The following is a 15401-nucleotide window of genomic DNA, read 5'->3' as shown; positions in this document are numbered from 1 at the left end:
CTCTGTGTGTCCTCAATTCAGACAACCATGTCAATGATGTTTGGTAAATGTTACATGGGGTCTACACTTTGCATAAGTAAGGGTGGGAGGGGCAAAGTCCATTTCCTACATGTTGATGCAAGGTAAATTTCCAAGCATTATAGCTTGGCACAGGTAACTGCTGTATTTATAGTGCTTGAGCTTACATTTGACATCTTTGCTGGAAAAAATACCTTTTTTGTTTCTTAGGAAAAGCTTCAAACTGCATAATATCAAGAGCAGTCTTTCTGGAAAGCTGAGATTTCCGGCTCTAAATAGTTTGTTACTCACAGCCTGAACGTCATCAGACTGTTCAACAAGTTCTATTAATCTGTAAAGTTGTGTATGCTGAGCTTTTCCAAGCAACACCCCTGAATTTTCTCCAATTTGATCTCTGATTGACTGCAGTTGCTGATCTCTTGCCTCATGTCTAACGTAAAAGTTGCCATTGTGTTTGCAGGGCTTTGCTGAGCAAAATAACTTTTTAATTAAAGCCCCAGTTAATTCTAGTCTAGACAAAGCTAGCTGCTACAGACTCTGTGGGAAGGATTAGTCCTTTCTGATGGTTGAAACCCCTAAAACCTCTGTACTGTGTTGATCAACAGCAGCTGATTGAAAATGATAATGTTACTTTTACACTTTTAATCTGTTGTCTGGATTCAGTCTCTCCAAGTTGCTCCTGGAAAATAATAACCTCTGATGTACACCTGAAAGACATAACAACCTCTTTCAATTCCAGGCATATCAAGACATCATAAAATCTTCTGGTATATCAAAATCTATATAAATGGCAATCTATGTGTACAGAGAGCACAACACTTTCCACTACATCCCTATTCATTAGAAGAGGAAAGGCAAACATTGACCCACCTTTGGCAGCAGGAACTCAAATAATTTTTTAAAATCTGTTTGACTATTATTTTTACTCGCAGAGGATACATTTTGCCCATATTTCTTTTCAACATTGCTTTAGTTCATTGAGGTTTGCAGATATTTCTGAATGGCTCTTTTGAGATCCTACTGCAAGATTTAAAATAGAGTCTGGATTGTTTCACCTTGATTCTTTTTGTTTGCAACATTGTGTTTACAAGAGAATGTTGTAAATTTGCTGCTCTCTTTGATCAGATTTCATGGATGCTGTAGCTGCCAAACAGATGGCCCCACATTTGACTCACAGTTGAATCTGATCAGGTCCTATGGTTGCAAAACAAGCCCAGATCATCACCTATCCACCGGGTTGTATCAGATGTGTTGATCTTGTGTGTATGGTTTTCAGCACAGAGTATGGTGGACACACATCTCTACTTTGGTCTCAACTGTCCAAAGGACCTTGTTCCACTAGTCTTATGGTTTATTCAGATATAACTTTGGTGCTATGTTCCTCTTAGAGGGAAGAGGCTTTTCTCTTGAAAACTAATTCCATAAAAGCCACACTTGTTGTACTGTGGTGAGTCTGAGATGGAGATCTTGGGTTTTTTGCAGATCCTCTGAGCATTGCATGATCTGAGCTTGTGGTAAATTTGGTGGGACATCTACTGCTGGGAAGATTTGCAAGTTTTCTTTATGTTTGCTGGTTAACCCAAAGCGAAGATGCCAAACTGCCAAAACACTTTTTTTATAGAAGTGGCAACACGTGCTGATTAATTATTGGTGATAATTAGAGATGCATCAATCTGAGTTTTCTGGCCTGCAGTTAAGCCACAAATTATTCATACCCTAGGCAGATTTAGATTTCAAATTTTTTAACATGACCAACATGTTTTTTTTTTCTAACTGGAAAAGAAATAGATGTGTGTCAGAAAAATAAATATAAAAATGTGCCATGGATGCCAGCAAATTATTTCTCTGTTTACCTTGCAGTTTATGTAAAAGAGCATGCCTGAAATTATTCATATCAGTTGCAAATTGTGAGAGTCCATGTGAACATTCAAGGTTCTACTTCAATCAAATAGGCAAAAATAAAAGACCTTCCACACTGTGTGCTCGGTGTACAGGATATGGAATAAAAGAGACATCAGCACAGGTAAGGCTGATGATGCAAGAGGTGGAAAAAGAATCCAGGCATCACAACCATGGTCATCCTGAAGAATGCTGGCCTTGTTAGTGGCAACATCTTAAGGTGGACAGACCAAAGAATCCTGCATAATGTTGGATTCTATGGAGGACAAGGAGGAAGCCACACAAAGTCCATCTGGCCTTTGTAAAATCTCATCTGGACAGAGAATAGTACTTGTTTTCTGGTAATGTTAGCCTTTATTTGGCATTTAAAAAAAGGAGAAGCATTTAACCCAAGAACACCATCCATTACCAATCTTTGGTGGTGTTTTGGGTTTCAGCTGACAGGACAGGCAGTAAATGACATCACCATAGAAGAAGACTACAACATCAGGCTTTCTGTAGAAAAAATTGGTCTTTTGCAAAACTAAATCATAGCATCACAATGACTCATAACACAGTTAAATTGGTGAAGAACTGGTTAGCCGACAAAAATATTAACATTTTGGACCAGCCCAACTGGAGTCCTGACTTGAATCTGATGGAGAATCTGTGGAGAGAATTAAAGGGTGATGGCAATGAGGCATTTCAGCCTCATTTCGAAACCCTCACTGATACTGAAATACCTAACTTTGAATCTGCTTGACTTAGTAACATCTTTTACCCCAGAGTTCTTTTTGTTGGGGGGCGGGTAGTGCTTAGGTATGGTTGGTTCACTGATAGGATGTTTGAGATTCCACTGGCAGGTCACCTTTCTTACCCAATCAACCAGAAAATAATCCATATCTGGTCAGTGGCTGATCTCTTGCTCTCTCTCTGCTTTATAGCCAGTTAACTGCATTTAAGAAGCAACACCTGACTGCCACTTTTCTTAATAAAACCAATGGAAGCAGCTTTTTATAATTTTTTTTTTACATTTTAGCTTAATCTCTGTTAGATTTCACGCCGTCATTACTTATCTATTGTAAAATTGAAGATATATATATATATATATATACACACACACACACACACATACAGGGGTTGGACAATGAAACTGAAACACCTGTCATTTTAGTGTGGGAGGTTTCATGGCTAAATTGGACCAGCCTGGTAGCCAGTCTTCATTGATTGCACATTGCACCAGTAAGAGCAGAGTGTGAAGGTTCAATTAGCAGGGTAAGAGCACAGTTTTGCTCAAAATATTGAAATGTACACAACATTATGGATGACATACCAGAGTTCAAAAGAGGACAAATTGTTGGTGCACGTCTTGCTGGCGCATCTGTGACCAAGACAGCAAGTCTTTGTGATGTATCAAGAGCCACGGTATCAAGGGTAATGTCAGCATACCACCAAGAAGGACGAACCACATCCAACAGGATTAACTGTGGACGCAAGAGGAAGCTGTCTGAAAGGGATGTTCGGGTGCTAACCCGGATTGTATCCAAAAAACATAAAACCACGGCTGCCCAAATCACGGCAGAATTAAATGTGCAACTCAACTCTCCTGTTTCCACCAGAACTGTCCGTCGGGAGCTCCACAGGGTCAATATACACGGCCAGGCTGCTATAGCCAAACCTTTGGTCACTCATGCCAATGCCAGATGTCGGTTTCAATGGTGCAAGGAGCGCAAATCTTGGGCTGTGGACAATGTGAAACATGTATTGTTCTCTGATGAGTCCACCTTTACTGTTTTCCCCACATCCAGGAGAGTTACGGTGTGGAGAAGCCCCAAAGAAGCGTACCACCCAGACTGTTGAATGCCCAGAGTGAAGCATGGGGGTGGATCAGTGATGGTTTGGGCTGCCATATCATGGCATTCCCTTGGCCCAATACTTGTGCTAGATGGGCGCGTCACTGCCAAGGACTACCGAACCATTCTTGAGGACCATGTGCATCCAATGGTTCAAACATTGTATCCTGAAGGCGGTGCCATGTATCAGGATGACAACGCACCAATACACACAGCAAGACTGGTGAAAAATTAGTTTGATGAACATGAAAGTGAAGTTGAACATCTCCCATGGCCTGCACAGTCACCAGATCTAAATATTATTGAGCCACTTTGGGGTGTTTTGGAGGAGCGAGTCAGGAAACGTTTTCCTCCACCAGTATCACGTAGTGACCTGGCCACTATCCTGCAAGAAGAATGGCTTAAAGTCCCTCTGACCACTGTGCAGGACTTGTATGTCATTCCCAAGACAAATTGACGCTGTATTGGCCGCAAAAGGAGGCCCTACACCATACTAATAAATTATTGTGGTCTAAAACCAGGTGTTTCAGTTTCATTGTCCAACCCCTGTATATATCTACAGGTCCTTCTCAAAATATTAGCATATTGTGATAAAGTTAATTATTTTCCATAATGTCATGATGAAAATTTAACATTCATATATTTTAGATTCATTGCACACTAACTGAAATATTTCAGGTCTTTTATTGTCTTAATACAGATGATTTTGCCATACAGCTCATGAAAACCCAAAATTCCTATCTCACAAAATTAGCATATTTCATCCGACCAATAAAAGAAAAGTGTTTTTAAAACAAAAACGTCAACCTTCAAATAATCATGTACAGTTATGCACTCAATACTTGGTCGGGAATCCTTTTGCAGAAATGACTGCTTCAATGCGGCATGGCATGGAGGCAATCAGCCTGAGGCACTGCTGAGGTCTTATGGAGGCCCAGGATGCTTCGATAGCGGCCTTTAGCTCATCCAGAGTGTTGGGTCTTGAGTCTCTCAACGTTCTCTTCACAATATTCCACAAATTCTCTATGGGGTTCAGGTCAGGAGAGTTGGCAGGCCAATTGAGCACAGTGATACCATGGTCAGTAAACCATTTACCAGTGGTTTTGGCACTGTGAGCAAGTGCCAGGTCGTGCTGAAAAATGAAATCTTCATCTCCATAAAGCTTTTCAGCAGATGGAAGCATGAAGTGCTCCAAAATCTCCTGATAGCTAGCTGCATTGACCCTGCCCTTGATAAAACACAGTGGACCAACACCAGCAGCTGACACGGCACCCCAGACCATCACTGACTGTGGGTACTTGACACTGGACTTCTGGCATTTTGGCATTTCCTTCTCCCCAGTCTTCCTCCAGACTCTGGCAGCTTGATTTCCGAATGACATGCAGAATTTGCTTTCATCCAAAAAAAGTACTTTGGACCACTGAGCAACAGTCCAGTGCTGCTTCTCTGTAGCCCAGGTCAGGCGCTTCTGCCGCTGTTTCTGGTTCAAAAGTGGCTTGACCTGGGGAATGCGGCACCTGTAGCCCATTTCCTGCACACGCCTGTGCATGGTGGCTCTGGATGTTTCTACTCCAGACTCAGTCCACTGCTTCCGCAGGTCCCCCAAGGTCTAGAATCGGCCCTTCTCCGCAATCTTCCTTAGGGGCCGGTCACCTCTTCTCGTTGTGCAGCGTTTTCTGCCACACTTTTTCCTTCCCACAGACTTCCCACTGAGGTGCCTTGATACAGCACTCTGGGAACAGCCTATTCGTTCAGAAATTTCTTTCTGTGTCTTACGCTCTTGCTTGAGGGTGTCAATAGTGGCCTTCTGGACAGCAGTCAGGTCGGCAGTCTTACCCATGATTGGGGTTTTGAATGATGAACCAGGCTGGGAGTTTTAAAGGCCTCAGGAATCTTTTGCAGGTGTTTAGAGTTAACTCGTTGATTCAGATGATTAGGTTCATAGCTCGTTTAGAGACCCTTTTAATTATATGCTAATTTTGTGAGATAGGAATTTTGGGTTTTCATGAGCTGTATGCCAAAATCATCCGTATTAAGACAATAAAAGACCTGAAATATTTCAGTTAGTGTGCAATGAATCTAAAATATATGAATGTTAAATTTTCATCATGACATTATGGAAAATAATGAACTTTATCACAATATGCTAATATTTTGAGAAGGACCTGTATATCTATATAGATATATATATAAATATAGATATTGTGTGTTGACACAATGCCAGGGTGGAAATTAGACTAACATGTAAAGGCCAGAATAAAAACATGCTGTATTTTCTTTTTAACCTTTGCTCGAAAATAATTGTGTGTATCTGTGTGTGTGCGGGCACATACAGTGTTGCCCCAGATGAGACTGAATTCATTGCAAAGCACCGTCTGTTCTCTTGACTGCTTTAATGCACTTAATAGATAAATGAGTTTTGTAAGAGATATCGCACGATAGGGGGGCTCAGCTGATCAGCACACATTCCTCTTGTTAATGCACTGTACACAGCAAAATGTGTTAGGTGTAAAGCTGGGATGCAGCAGGTACAAATAACATACTGTCAACCGATCCGTTCCTCATATTGTGGTCTGTAGCCCACATATTGTGTTGGTATCCTCTGACCATGTTTAACAGCAGTTAAACCAGAAGATGGTGGGGGGCTTTTCTTACTGTAATTTGATCTTTCAGTCGATGGTTGTTGGTGTTTCACAGTTTAAGACACAGATAAGTCTTCTCTCTGATGGCGGTATTCTAGAGAAGAATGTGAAGTACTGGTTCAGTTGCAGCCTGAGCACTGTCTGTCGGTTGCTACTCAACCAGAGATACGCGCTTGATTTGCTGACTGTCTATCCTCCCGGTGCAGGTCAGTGACCTTATTGCTGCAGTTGAGTGCTTAAGAATAATGCCACCTCTGATTCGGAAGCTATTTATGTTGCGTTTTCAGCCTTATTTCTAATTTGTTTGTTTTCACTCTTTTGGCAACTCTTGTCTTGTCAATCTCTACTCAAGCAAATAAATTTATTTGCTATGTAGATCTTTTTTTTTTTTTGGCATCCAGAAAGGCAACAAAGCATGTTAAAACGTAAGTGCTAAATGTTTTAAATTCTGTCAGAAAAAAAGAAAATTTGATCCTCAGCAGATCCTTAACCTAGATTAACCTAATCGTAGATGAAAAATAACAGCATAATACTTTGCAGTATCGTGCAAGTGTTGGTTTAACTCAACATTTTGTCACATTACAGCCACAAGTTTCAGTATATTTTATTGAGAACCTCCATCCCAAGTTGAAGTCTTAAAGCCCAGTCCTGATTTCTTTCCAGGATTGCCCCGTATTTAGCTCCAATCCATCCTGCCATCAACTCTGACCTCCTTCCCCACAGCAAAGCCACACCCTTGCAGTGTTAGTATTCTGCCACACAGTATTTTGCACTTAGTGCTAAAAAGTTTAGTGTCAGTCTCGTCTGACCAGAGCACCTTCTTCCATGTTTGCTGTGTCCCCTATATGCCTTGTGACGAACTAAACAGGATTACTTGAGTTTTCTCAGTAAGGGTCTTGCCACTCTTAAAAGCCAGATTTGGGGAGTACATGACTAATAGTTGTCTTCTCAAGAGATTTTCCTACCTAAGCTGTGAATGTCTGTAGCTGAGGTCAGGTGTTACTACAGCCCCTTGCTTCTCTAGTTATTATCTTATTATATTGTGCCTGGCAGCACATCAGTTAGAATAAAATGTAGGTTTTCTGTGCTTTACTCTTTGAATATTTAGATGAAAGATTGAATCGTGCTTCTTAACAGGTTCAAAGGTTGGGGTATTGTTTTATAATCTAATTCTGTATTCAATGTCTTCACATCTTTGTCCCTAACCTGTCTGATGTGTACCTTGGTCTTCATGATGCTCTTTGTTCACTGATGTTCTCCAATATCCCATCATCGGAAAAGATCTAATAAACATTAAAGTTTATGGTTTCAACATGACAAAATGTGAAAGAGCTCCATCCATGTAATTCTTTTGCTAAGAACAATATGTTGGTTCCTAAAGCCTTGTAGAAAGTGCAGATGCCACTTTGTAAACCTTAAATATTCTTGATTATAAAGAAAATATTTTGTCCTAGCAAGACTTCCAGAAAAAAACTAGTATTTGATTTTTTTTTTTCTTGCAGCTACAGGAACATGAACTATTCACCATTAATTCCTATAGTTGTAATTTTTACTTAAAGTGGCCTGATATGTTTGTGGTGTTGTTGTTGGATCCATGTGCATCTGTATTACGTTATTGACATATGTTTCTCAGCAGCGAGAGAGGTTTCTGCGACTCAGTGACACCGGCCCTGGTCCTTCATGCCACTGGCCCTCACCAGACCCCGACACCTCCCCTACTGCTCCAAGATCCTTTAAAGAAAGTACCTTCTCAAGGCCGAGAGCTTGGAGCGTACGCACCTTTCAGGACTTCCTTGCACCCCTGCCGCAGCTTCACAAAAAGTGGTGCAGCTGGAACTCCACCAGTCCCTTTACCAAGCTGGTGGACAACGTCAGTACTTGACCATTTGTGGTGATTGACATTCTGAAGGTTCAGTTGGATACTTTTTGCTGTGGAAGATTTGAGTAAACTGTCAAATATCTCATTTCAGGTACCATCCAGTTTGGTCCCTGACCAAACAGGAGGCAACAGCAGGAAGGTGTTCTCTGATGCTCACCTGGAGGCCCAAGCAGACACCAGGATCATCTGTGACTCCTTCAGCAACGCCTCCTATCCCCTCACGCAGCCCGCACAAAGGCAGCGCCGCCTCAACTCCACCAGCAACCTGCGGCGCTCTCGATTCACAGGACCTTGTTTTGGTCTTCTCTCTGAGACAAAAGATCCACTGAAGGGGTGCAGTGTCCCCCCGGGCTGCCCCTCAGATCCCAGGCCTGGCTCCTCCTCCTCCACTCAGTGCCACATTGAGAGCGGGCCGGCTGGAAAGAGGCAGGAATTCCCAGGTGAGGATGACCACATTAGCGTGCCAGTATTTGCCATCTCCGAGGAGGAGGACCGGCAGCCACTGGTCTCAGCTCAACACCTAGACCAGACCGTTGCTTCAACTGTGCAGAATGGACTGGTCAAGGCGAAATATGAGAATAAAAGGCCTTCTGCTGGTGGCATCAGCCCCAAGAGGGCCAGGCCAGAGTGGAGGCCATGGGGGAGTCAGGTGTCAGGAGGGGCTGCTCCACAAGCTTCAGGTGCATTTACTGAGTCAAATGCGCTAAATACCAGCCAGCCCTCTGTGAGGCTGTCCACAGGGCTGTGCTCTGTGACACCCCACTTGTGACAAGCTTGTGAAGAGCAGAGACTGTGCTGCACCATTTTGGTCTTTCTGAACTCGGATTAGTGGCTCTATAAATAACCTCCTTTATTTTCTGAAATCAACTTCTACACACATTATATTTCACAGCCTTCTGTGGGCATTTTTTTCCCAGTTTGCATAAAAATGCTCTTGGACAAAGCTGTTCACTATAGCAAAGCACTGGCTTGTTGCAAGCATGAACCTTTCTGCTCTTCATCTGGGAGTGTTGATTTATGCTGCTTGGGCCAGCTTTCTGCCTTTTTGTGGCTCTCTACGTGGTCATTTCTTTGGTGCAGAGCAATTTAATAATTATGCAGTTGCTTTTTACCCACAAGTATTATGTAGGATGTAGATAATTCATTTATACCACTGTTACATCAGTGCATGCATACTCCTAAGCCTGATAATGGATTCTAAAAGGGAAATTGAAATACCATATAATACCATATAAAGTAAGAATAGAATAGTAACAATAGAAACCATTATAAACCAGAGCAGTAGAACTGACACTAGCACTTAAACTGAGTTGTTTATATATAAATAAAGGTTTAATAAACATGCTGTTGTTAATATCTGGTGTTCTTAATTAGTGTTGGATCTTTATCCTTCTGCTTAATACCACATTTGATTTAATTAACCAAAATACCTTAATGTGCAGTGCTTTGCTAAACCCCATTAACATTGTAGCATTTTGCCACTTTGCAACCACAAACTTCAATCTTTTTGTTTGGGATGTGTGCAGTTGTGCCATACGTCCCAGCCTTTCAGCTTAGCATTGTTCAGACAAGTAGCTGCACAGATCCGCAGCTGAGATTAGAGAATCTGTTAGTAGGGCAGCTATCGTGTCATGAAGTCGCCATGAATCCAGCAGAGTGACAAGAAAGCTATAGCTGAAAGAAAGACATGTCATATTTGCCACAAGCCATGTAAAAGTGCCCTGATCAGAAAAGATCAAAACTGTAGCAGAGAACAAATTGGCTGAACTATGGATAGGCAATTATTGTGTAGTTTATGGTGAAAAAGAGTTATAAGAGTTCTGATTTAACATGTCAGTGATCATCTCTGAGGGTGTTTGCAAAACTGACATTACTGTTTTTTTTCTTCCAGTGTTAATGCATCAATTAAATAAATATATTTGAAAATATGGTTTAATGCAGTTGTTGTTCACTGTTTAGCAGTGAAGTGAAAGATATTCTAAATTCGTATAGCCCATCTCTACCCTGAACGCTGTTTCACATCATGTTTCCCACAGTGAAACATGGTGGTGGCAACAGCATGCACAAGGGCTGCTTTATTCAGCTGGTTAGAGTTGATGGGAAGATGGATGAAGCTAAATGCCCTCTAATCCTTGTTAGAGGCTGCAAAAGATTTGAGACTTGGGCAATGTTTCACCTTTTAGCAGGACGGTTCTCAACATGCAGCCAGAGCCGCAATAAAATGGTTTCGATTCAGGTGGCCAAGTTAAAGTAAAGACCATAATCAAATTAAGACTCTGTGGGAAAAGCAAAAATCACAGATTGTCTCTCAATCCAATTATTCCTAAGCTTGAGCTATTTTACAAAGAGGAATGTACATCAAATAAAATATATTGAAGTTTGTCGGTGTAACATGACAAAGTAAAAATAACTAAAGGGTATAAATATTAGTGTGAGGAACTACAGGGGTTGGACAATGAAACTGAAACACCTGGTTTTAGACCACAATAATTTATTAGTATTTTGTAGTGCTTCCTTTTGCGGCCAATACAGCGTCAATTTGTCTTGGGAATAACATATACAAGTCCTGCCCAGTGGTCAGAGGGATTTTAAGCCATTCTTCTTGCAGGATAGTGGCCAGGTCAATACGTGATACTGGTGGAGGAAAACGTTTCCTGACTCGCTCCTCCAAAACACCCCAAAGTGGCTCAATAATATTTAGATCTGGTGACTGTGCAGGCCATGGGAGATGTTCAACTTCACTTTCATGTTCATCAAACCAATCTTTCACCAGTTTTCTGTGTGTATTGGTGCATTGTCATCCTGATACACGGCACCGCCTTCAGGATACAATGTTTGAACCATTGGATGCACATGGTCCTCAAGAATGGTTCGGTAGTCCTTGGCAGTGACGCGCCCATCTAGCTCAAGTATTGGGCCAAAACCACTGGTAAATGGTTTACTGACCATGGTATCACTGTGCTCAATTGGCCTGCCAACTCTCCTGACCTGAACCCCATAGAGAATCTGTGGGATATTGTGAAGAGAACGTTGAGAGACTAAAGACCCAACACTGTGGATGAGCTAAAGGCCGCTATCGAAGCATCCTGGGCCTCCATAAGACCTCAGCAGTGCCACAGGCTGATTGCCTCCATGCCACGCCGCATTGAAGCAGTCATTTCTGCAAAAGGATTCCCGACCAAGTATTGAGTGCATAACTGTACATGATTATTTGAAGGTTGACGTTTTTTGTATTAAAAACACTTTTCTTTTATTGGTCGGATGAAATATGCTAATTTTGTGAGATAGGAATTTTGGGTTTTCATGAGCTGTATGCCAAAATCATCCGTATTAAGACAATAAAAGACCTGAAATATTTCAGTTAGTGTGCAATGAATCTAAAATATATGAATGTTAAATTTTCATCATGACATTATGGAAAATAATGAACTTTATCACAATATGCTAATATTTTGAGAAGGACCTGTACAATCAATGAAGACTGGCTACCAGGCTGGTCCAATTTAGCCATGAAACCTCCCACACTAAAATGACAGTTGTTTCAGTTTCATTGTCCAACCCCTGTACATCTGAGAACACAAAGTGCACACTAAACATTCAATTACAGTCAAAGAAAAGATGAATCAGCATTTCCTAACCCAGATCCTCAGAACCCACATGTTGGATGTGTCCCTGCTCCAACATGACCAATGTAAATGACTGAATTACATCATCAGCAAGCCTGATTGCTACATTTAAATCAGGTGACTTGAAGCTGAGGGAGATTGAAAATATGCAGGTTTGTTGGCTGTGAAATAAAGAATGAAGAGAAACAACCCAGACGTTTTCTGAGCTATATCACTTTTAATGTATTTAAATGAATGAACAAAAACTAGATACATTTCAAATACAGTTTTAGTACAGCTAATACAACTTGATAAAACAAACATTTCTCAAAGTCCATGACTAATTTCTGCATGTTCCTGAAGATCGTCTGTGGTTAAACGAGAGGGTGATTATAATCTAGATTCATTCTTAAAATAGTGCATTGCGTACAAGCCTACAGGCATTTATAAAGGTTACATCCACCTTATTGAGAACACACATGCAGCTTCTCAGTTTTTTCTTTTTAAATCTGATGCAAACATCTTTAATTTGTGTGTGTTGTGATGAGGTAGAATAAAACCTGATTTACTCCTGAGGAGCTTCGCCCAGACCTATTCTGCAGCTTGGTGTACAACATAATAACCCAGGCCCCAAACACACCCATCACTGTAGGAAAAAGCAAAGCACTCCAGGAAAGCGGCTAATACCGATTCCTTGTTGGAGCGGCTTGGGATTGTTGTTAGCTTAGGGCGGCCGGATCTCCTGTAGCGAATAATTAACACTCGTCTGTGAGGGGATCGATCAGGCTTGCGCCGATGGGCTGAGCTGCTAAAGAATGCCCACATAGGCTGAGCATGACTTTAAAAAAAAAAAAGATACATATATAGAAAATAATGAGCTAAATCCCACATATGAAAACTGTATCTCTGAGTGGACAGTGATTGTTCAGCTGAGTAAAAACAGCATAAACAGAAAGGCAGGTTTGCCGGGGTGGTCCAAACATGCAGCATATGGGGGCATGGGGAGGTATATCAAGCCACAACAACTGAGCAACATACACTGGCAGAAAATAAGCTTTAAAAGTAAGCCACTTTTATTTTCTATTAGACAAACCACATCATTGGCGTTTGGTCGTTGGCTAAAGCTCAACGACTGTTTTCTAACCTGCTCTCTTCAGAAGCGTCAACCTTGATAAAACTATGCAAAGGTCACTAAACTCTTTTCTCCTGGTGGCCTTTGGCAAAACACATCCATTGTGCATCAAAGGTACAAAGTGATGCCTGTAAATTGACAAGACACACCATGATGCTCCTGATGTATTTAATTCCAGAGACCAAAGCTGGACCTTAGAAATGCGGGCATGTCCATGTCTCAACAGGTAAGGCTGTTTGGGGAACATACGGAGGACCAGGTCAACATAAGATGGATGGTCATGTTAAGACGTCGTTCGTAGTCGATGTGTCTGTTAAAAATGGTTTCGCTCTGAGATTAGTTTCATGTGACAGAAGCACATATCGATGTGGAGAAACAGCAATGTCAGCTCCAGACACGTTAAATGTCATTCATGAACAGCTATGATACACACCGCTGAATCGAGTCAAGCAGCCATGACAGCCAATCTTCTGGCACCCCCAGTACATATGACAGAACGGCCTCTGGCACAGCATACCTGCCAACACACAGCACATCAAACCTTTTAAACATACAGCTGAGTTTGGGTTATAACTGGTAATAAAGTAATAGTTTATTATTTAAATGATTTGCCATGCCCTGTGCAGTTATAATGCACATCTAGACATTTCTAGGTACAAAAAGGGACAAACAGGTGATTGAACAACTCACATTGTTGAATGATAACCTGCTGCTAGTTGTTTAGCTCGGCCCGTCTGTCTGGCATGGGCTGAAGGCAGCATGTGCAGAAAAGGTGGCAGCCCTGAGGGGGGCAGCAGTACTCCTGAGGTGCTGGAAAGAAGACGAATGTTATGCCTGGTTCACACAGCGACACTTTGCTCTGATATTTCATTAAGCTTTTCCCCACTTTTGGAATCCATTCTTAGTTTCCGTCACCGCGCTTTCTGATTGGCTACACATCAGATTCAACAGGCTCGTTTGTCCTTGGGGAACACCCCACATGTGAGGATATTGGGCCAATCAAACATGTTGAATAACTGGTTTTAAGTTGAAGTGGTCCTGACATCCTTCCATGCAGACTAGGTCACTTTTAACACACTGAAGGAATAACTCATAAGATTGTCTTTTGATCCATCATGATAATCAGGGCATCCTTAAGGTTGTCGGAAGGGGAAGATTGGGTCAGAAAACGGCATAATTATCTTGCCGTGTGACCCAGACATTAAACACTACTCACTGGTCAAATAGTTAGCTTAAAGCAAAAAAAAACCACAACCTTACTGTTTAAAAGTTTGGGATCAGAATTTGTTAGTCCTCACCCAATTAAAATGTCATGCGGTTCAATTTATAAGAGAGGCTAAATGTAACATTCTGTATCCAATCTGAGCATGGTTGGCTTACTGGTATCAAGGTATTGGTATCACAGTGGTTTAACATTTCCTATCATATTGTCCTTATGGTTTAAGTCCTTTTAATGAGGCTGGAGGAGAAGGTGCTGGGTTGACTGAAGTTTTCTCCATCTGTATGGAGAATAAATTATCAGTTGTTTTAATACTAATGCGCTGTTTGTTTGCAAGCTATAAATGGCATGCCTGTTATGTAGCCATCTGGACGTTCTACTGGAGCAGGTAGCCCGACCAATTACCCAGCTAATACCAGCTTGTTGTGAGCAGGGGCAAAAAGTTATATTACTGTACACAACAAGCACTTGAAATCTACTGCTAAATTTAGCAGGTTTTCAATTTAAATGACAAATGCTAAAACATTACAATATCTATAATAACATTTTAGCAGCAGCATTAATAATAGTTGTATTTCTGTTTTAATGAAGTAATTAAATCATATATTTTTTATTTAAGCTTTTTTGTACATCCTGTGATATTTTCTCTGAAGGTTATCATACTGTGAGAACATCAGACCCGCCCAGGCCTGATCTACGCTCACCATCAGTTGAGGGCTGATCAGAGGATGTTGAGGGCTGCTCTCCAGCTGGCTTTGCTGCCCCCTCTTCACATGCAGGTTTGGGAGGAGGTATTAGAGGTGGTAGTGTTGGAAGACCGGTGAACCAATAGTTTGAGCTCGAAGCAACCAGAACTTGGCCCATATCCCTCATGTGACCCTGTGGAGCTCCCGACGGACAGTTCTGGTGGAAACAGGAGAGTTGAGGTGCACATTTAATTCTGCCGTGATTTGGGCAGCCGTGGTTTTATGTTTTTTGGATACAATCCGGGTTAGCACCCGAACATCCCTTTCAGACAGCTTCCTCTTGCGTCCACAGTTAATCCTGTTGGATGTGGTTCGTCCTTCTTGGTGGTATGCTGACATTACTCTGGATACCGTGGCTCTTGATACATCACAAAGACTTGCTGTCTTGGTCACAGATACGCCAGCAAGACGTGCACCAACAATTTGTCC

At 41.6% G+C, this 15401-nt stretch overlaps 1 protein-coding gene across 4 annotated transcripts in view; it reads left to right on the top strand.

Annotated features, from left to right (window-relative positions):
- The window catches only part of si:dkey-112e17.1, a 45550-nt gene extending 35938 nt beyond the window's left edge, over window positions 1–9612 (top strand). For 3 of the 4 annotated variants that reach the window (XM_047380159.1, XM_047380161.1, XM_047380162.1), the window contains 2 exons: window positions 8025–8261; window positions 8362–9612. In XM_047380159.1, coding sequence (XP_047236115.1) covers window positions 8025–8261; window positions 8362–9039 — 915 coding nt within the window. In that variant the 3' untranslated portion in view covers window positions 9040–9612. The remainder of the gene's footprint in view (window positions 1–8024; window positions 8262–8361) is intronic. The other variant, XM_047380160.1, reaches the window with a different exon arrangement.
- The last annotated feature ends 5789 nt before the right edge of the window (window positions 9613–15401 follow it).

This window comes from Girardinichthys multiradiatus, chromosome 12 (genome assembly GCF_021462225.1).
Source record: "Girardinichthys multiradiatus isolate DD_20200921_A chromosome 12, DD_fGirMul_XY1, whole genome shotgun sequence".
Lineage (NCBI taxonomy): Eukaryota > Metazoa > Chordata > Actinopteri > Cyprinodontiformes > Goodeidae > Girardinichthys > Girardinichthys multiradiatus.
This window is presented reverse-complemented; position numbering and strand designations above follow the sequence as displayed.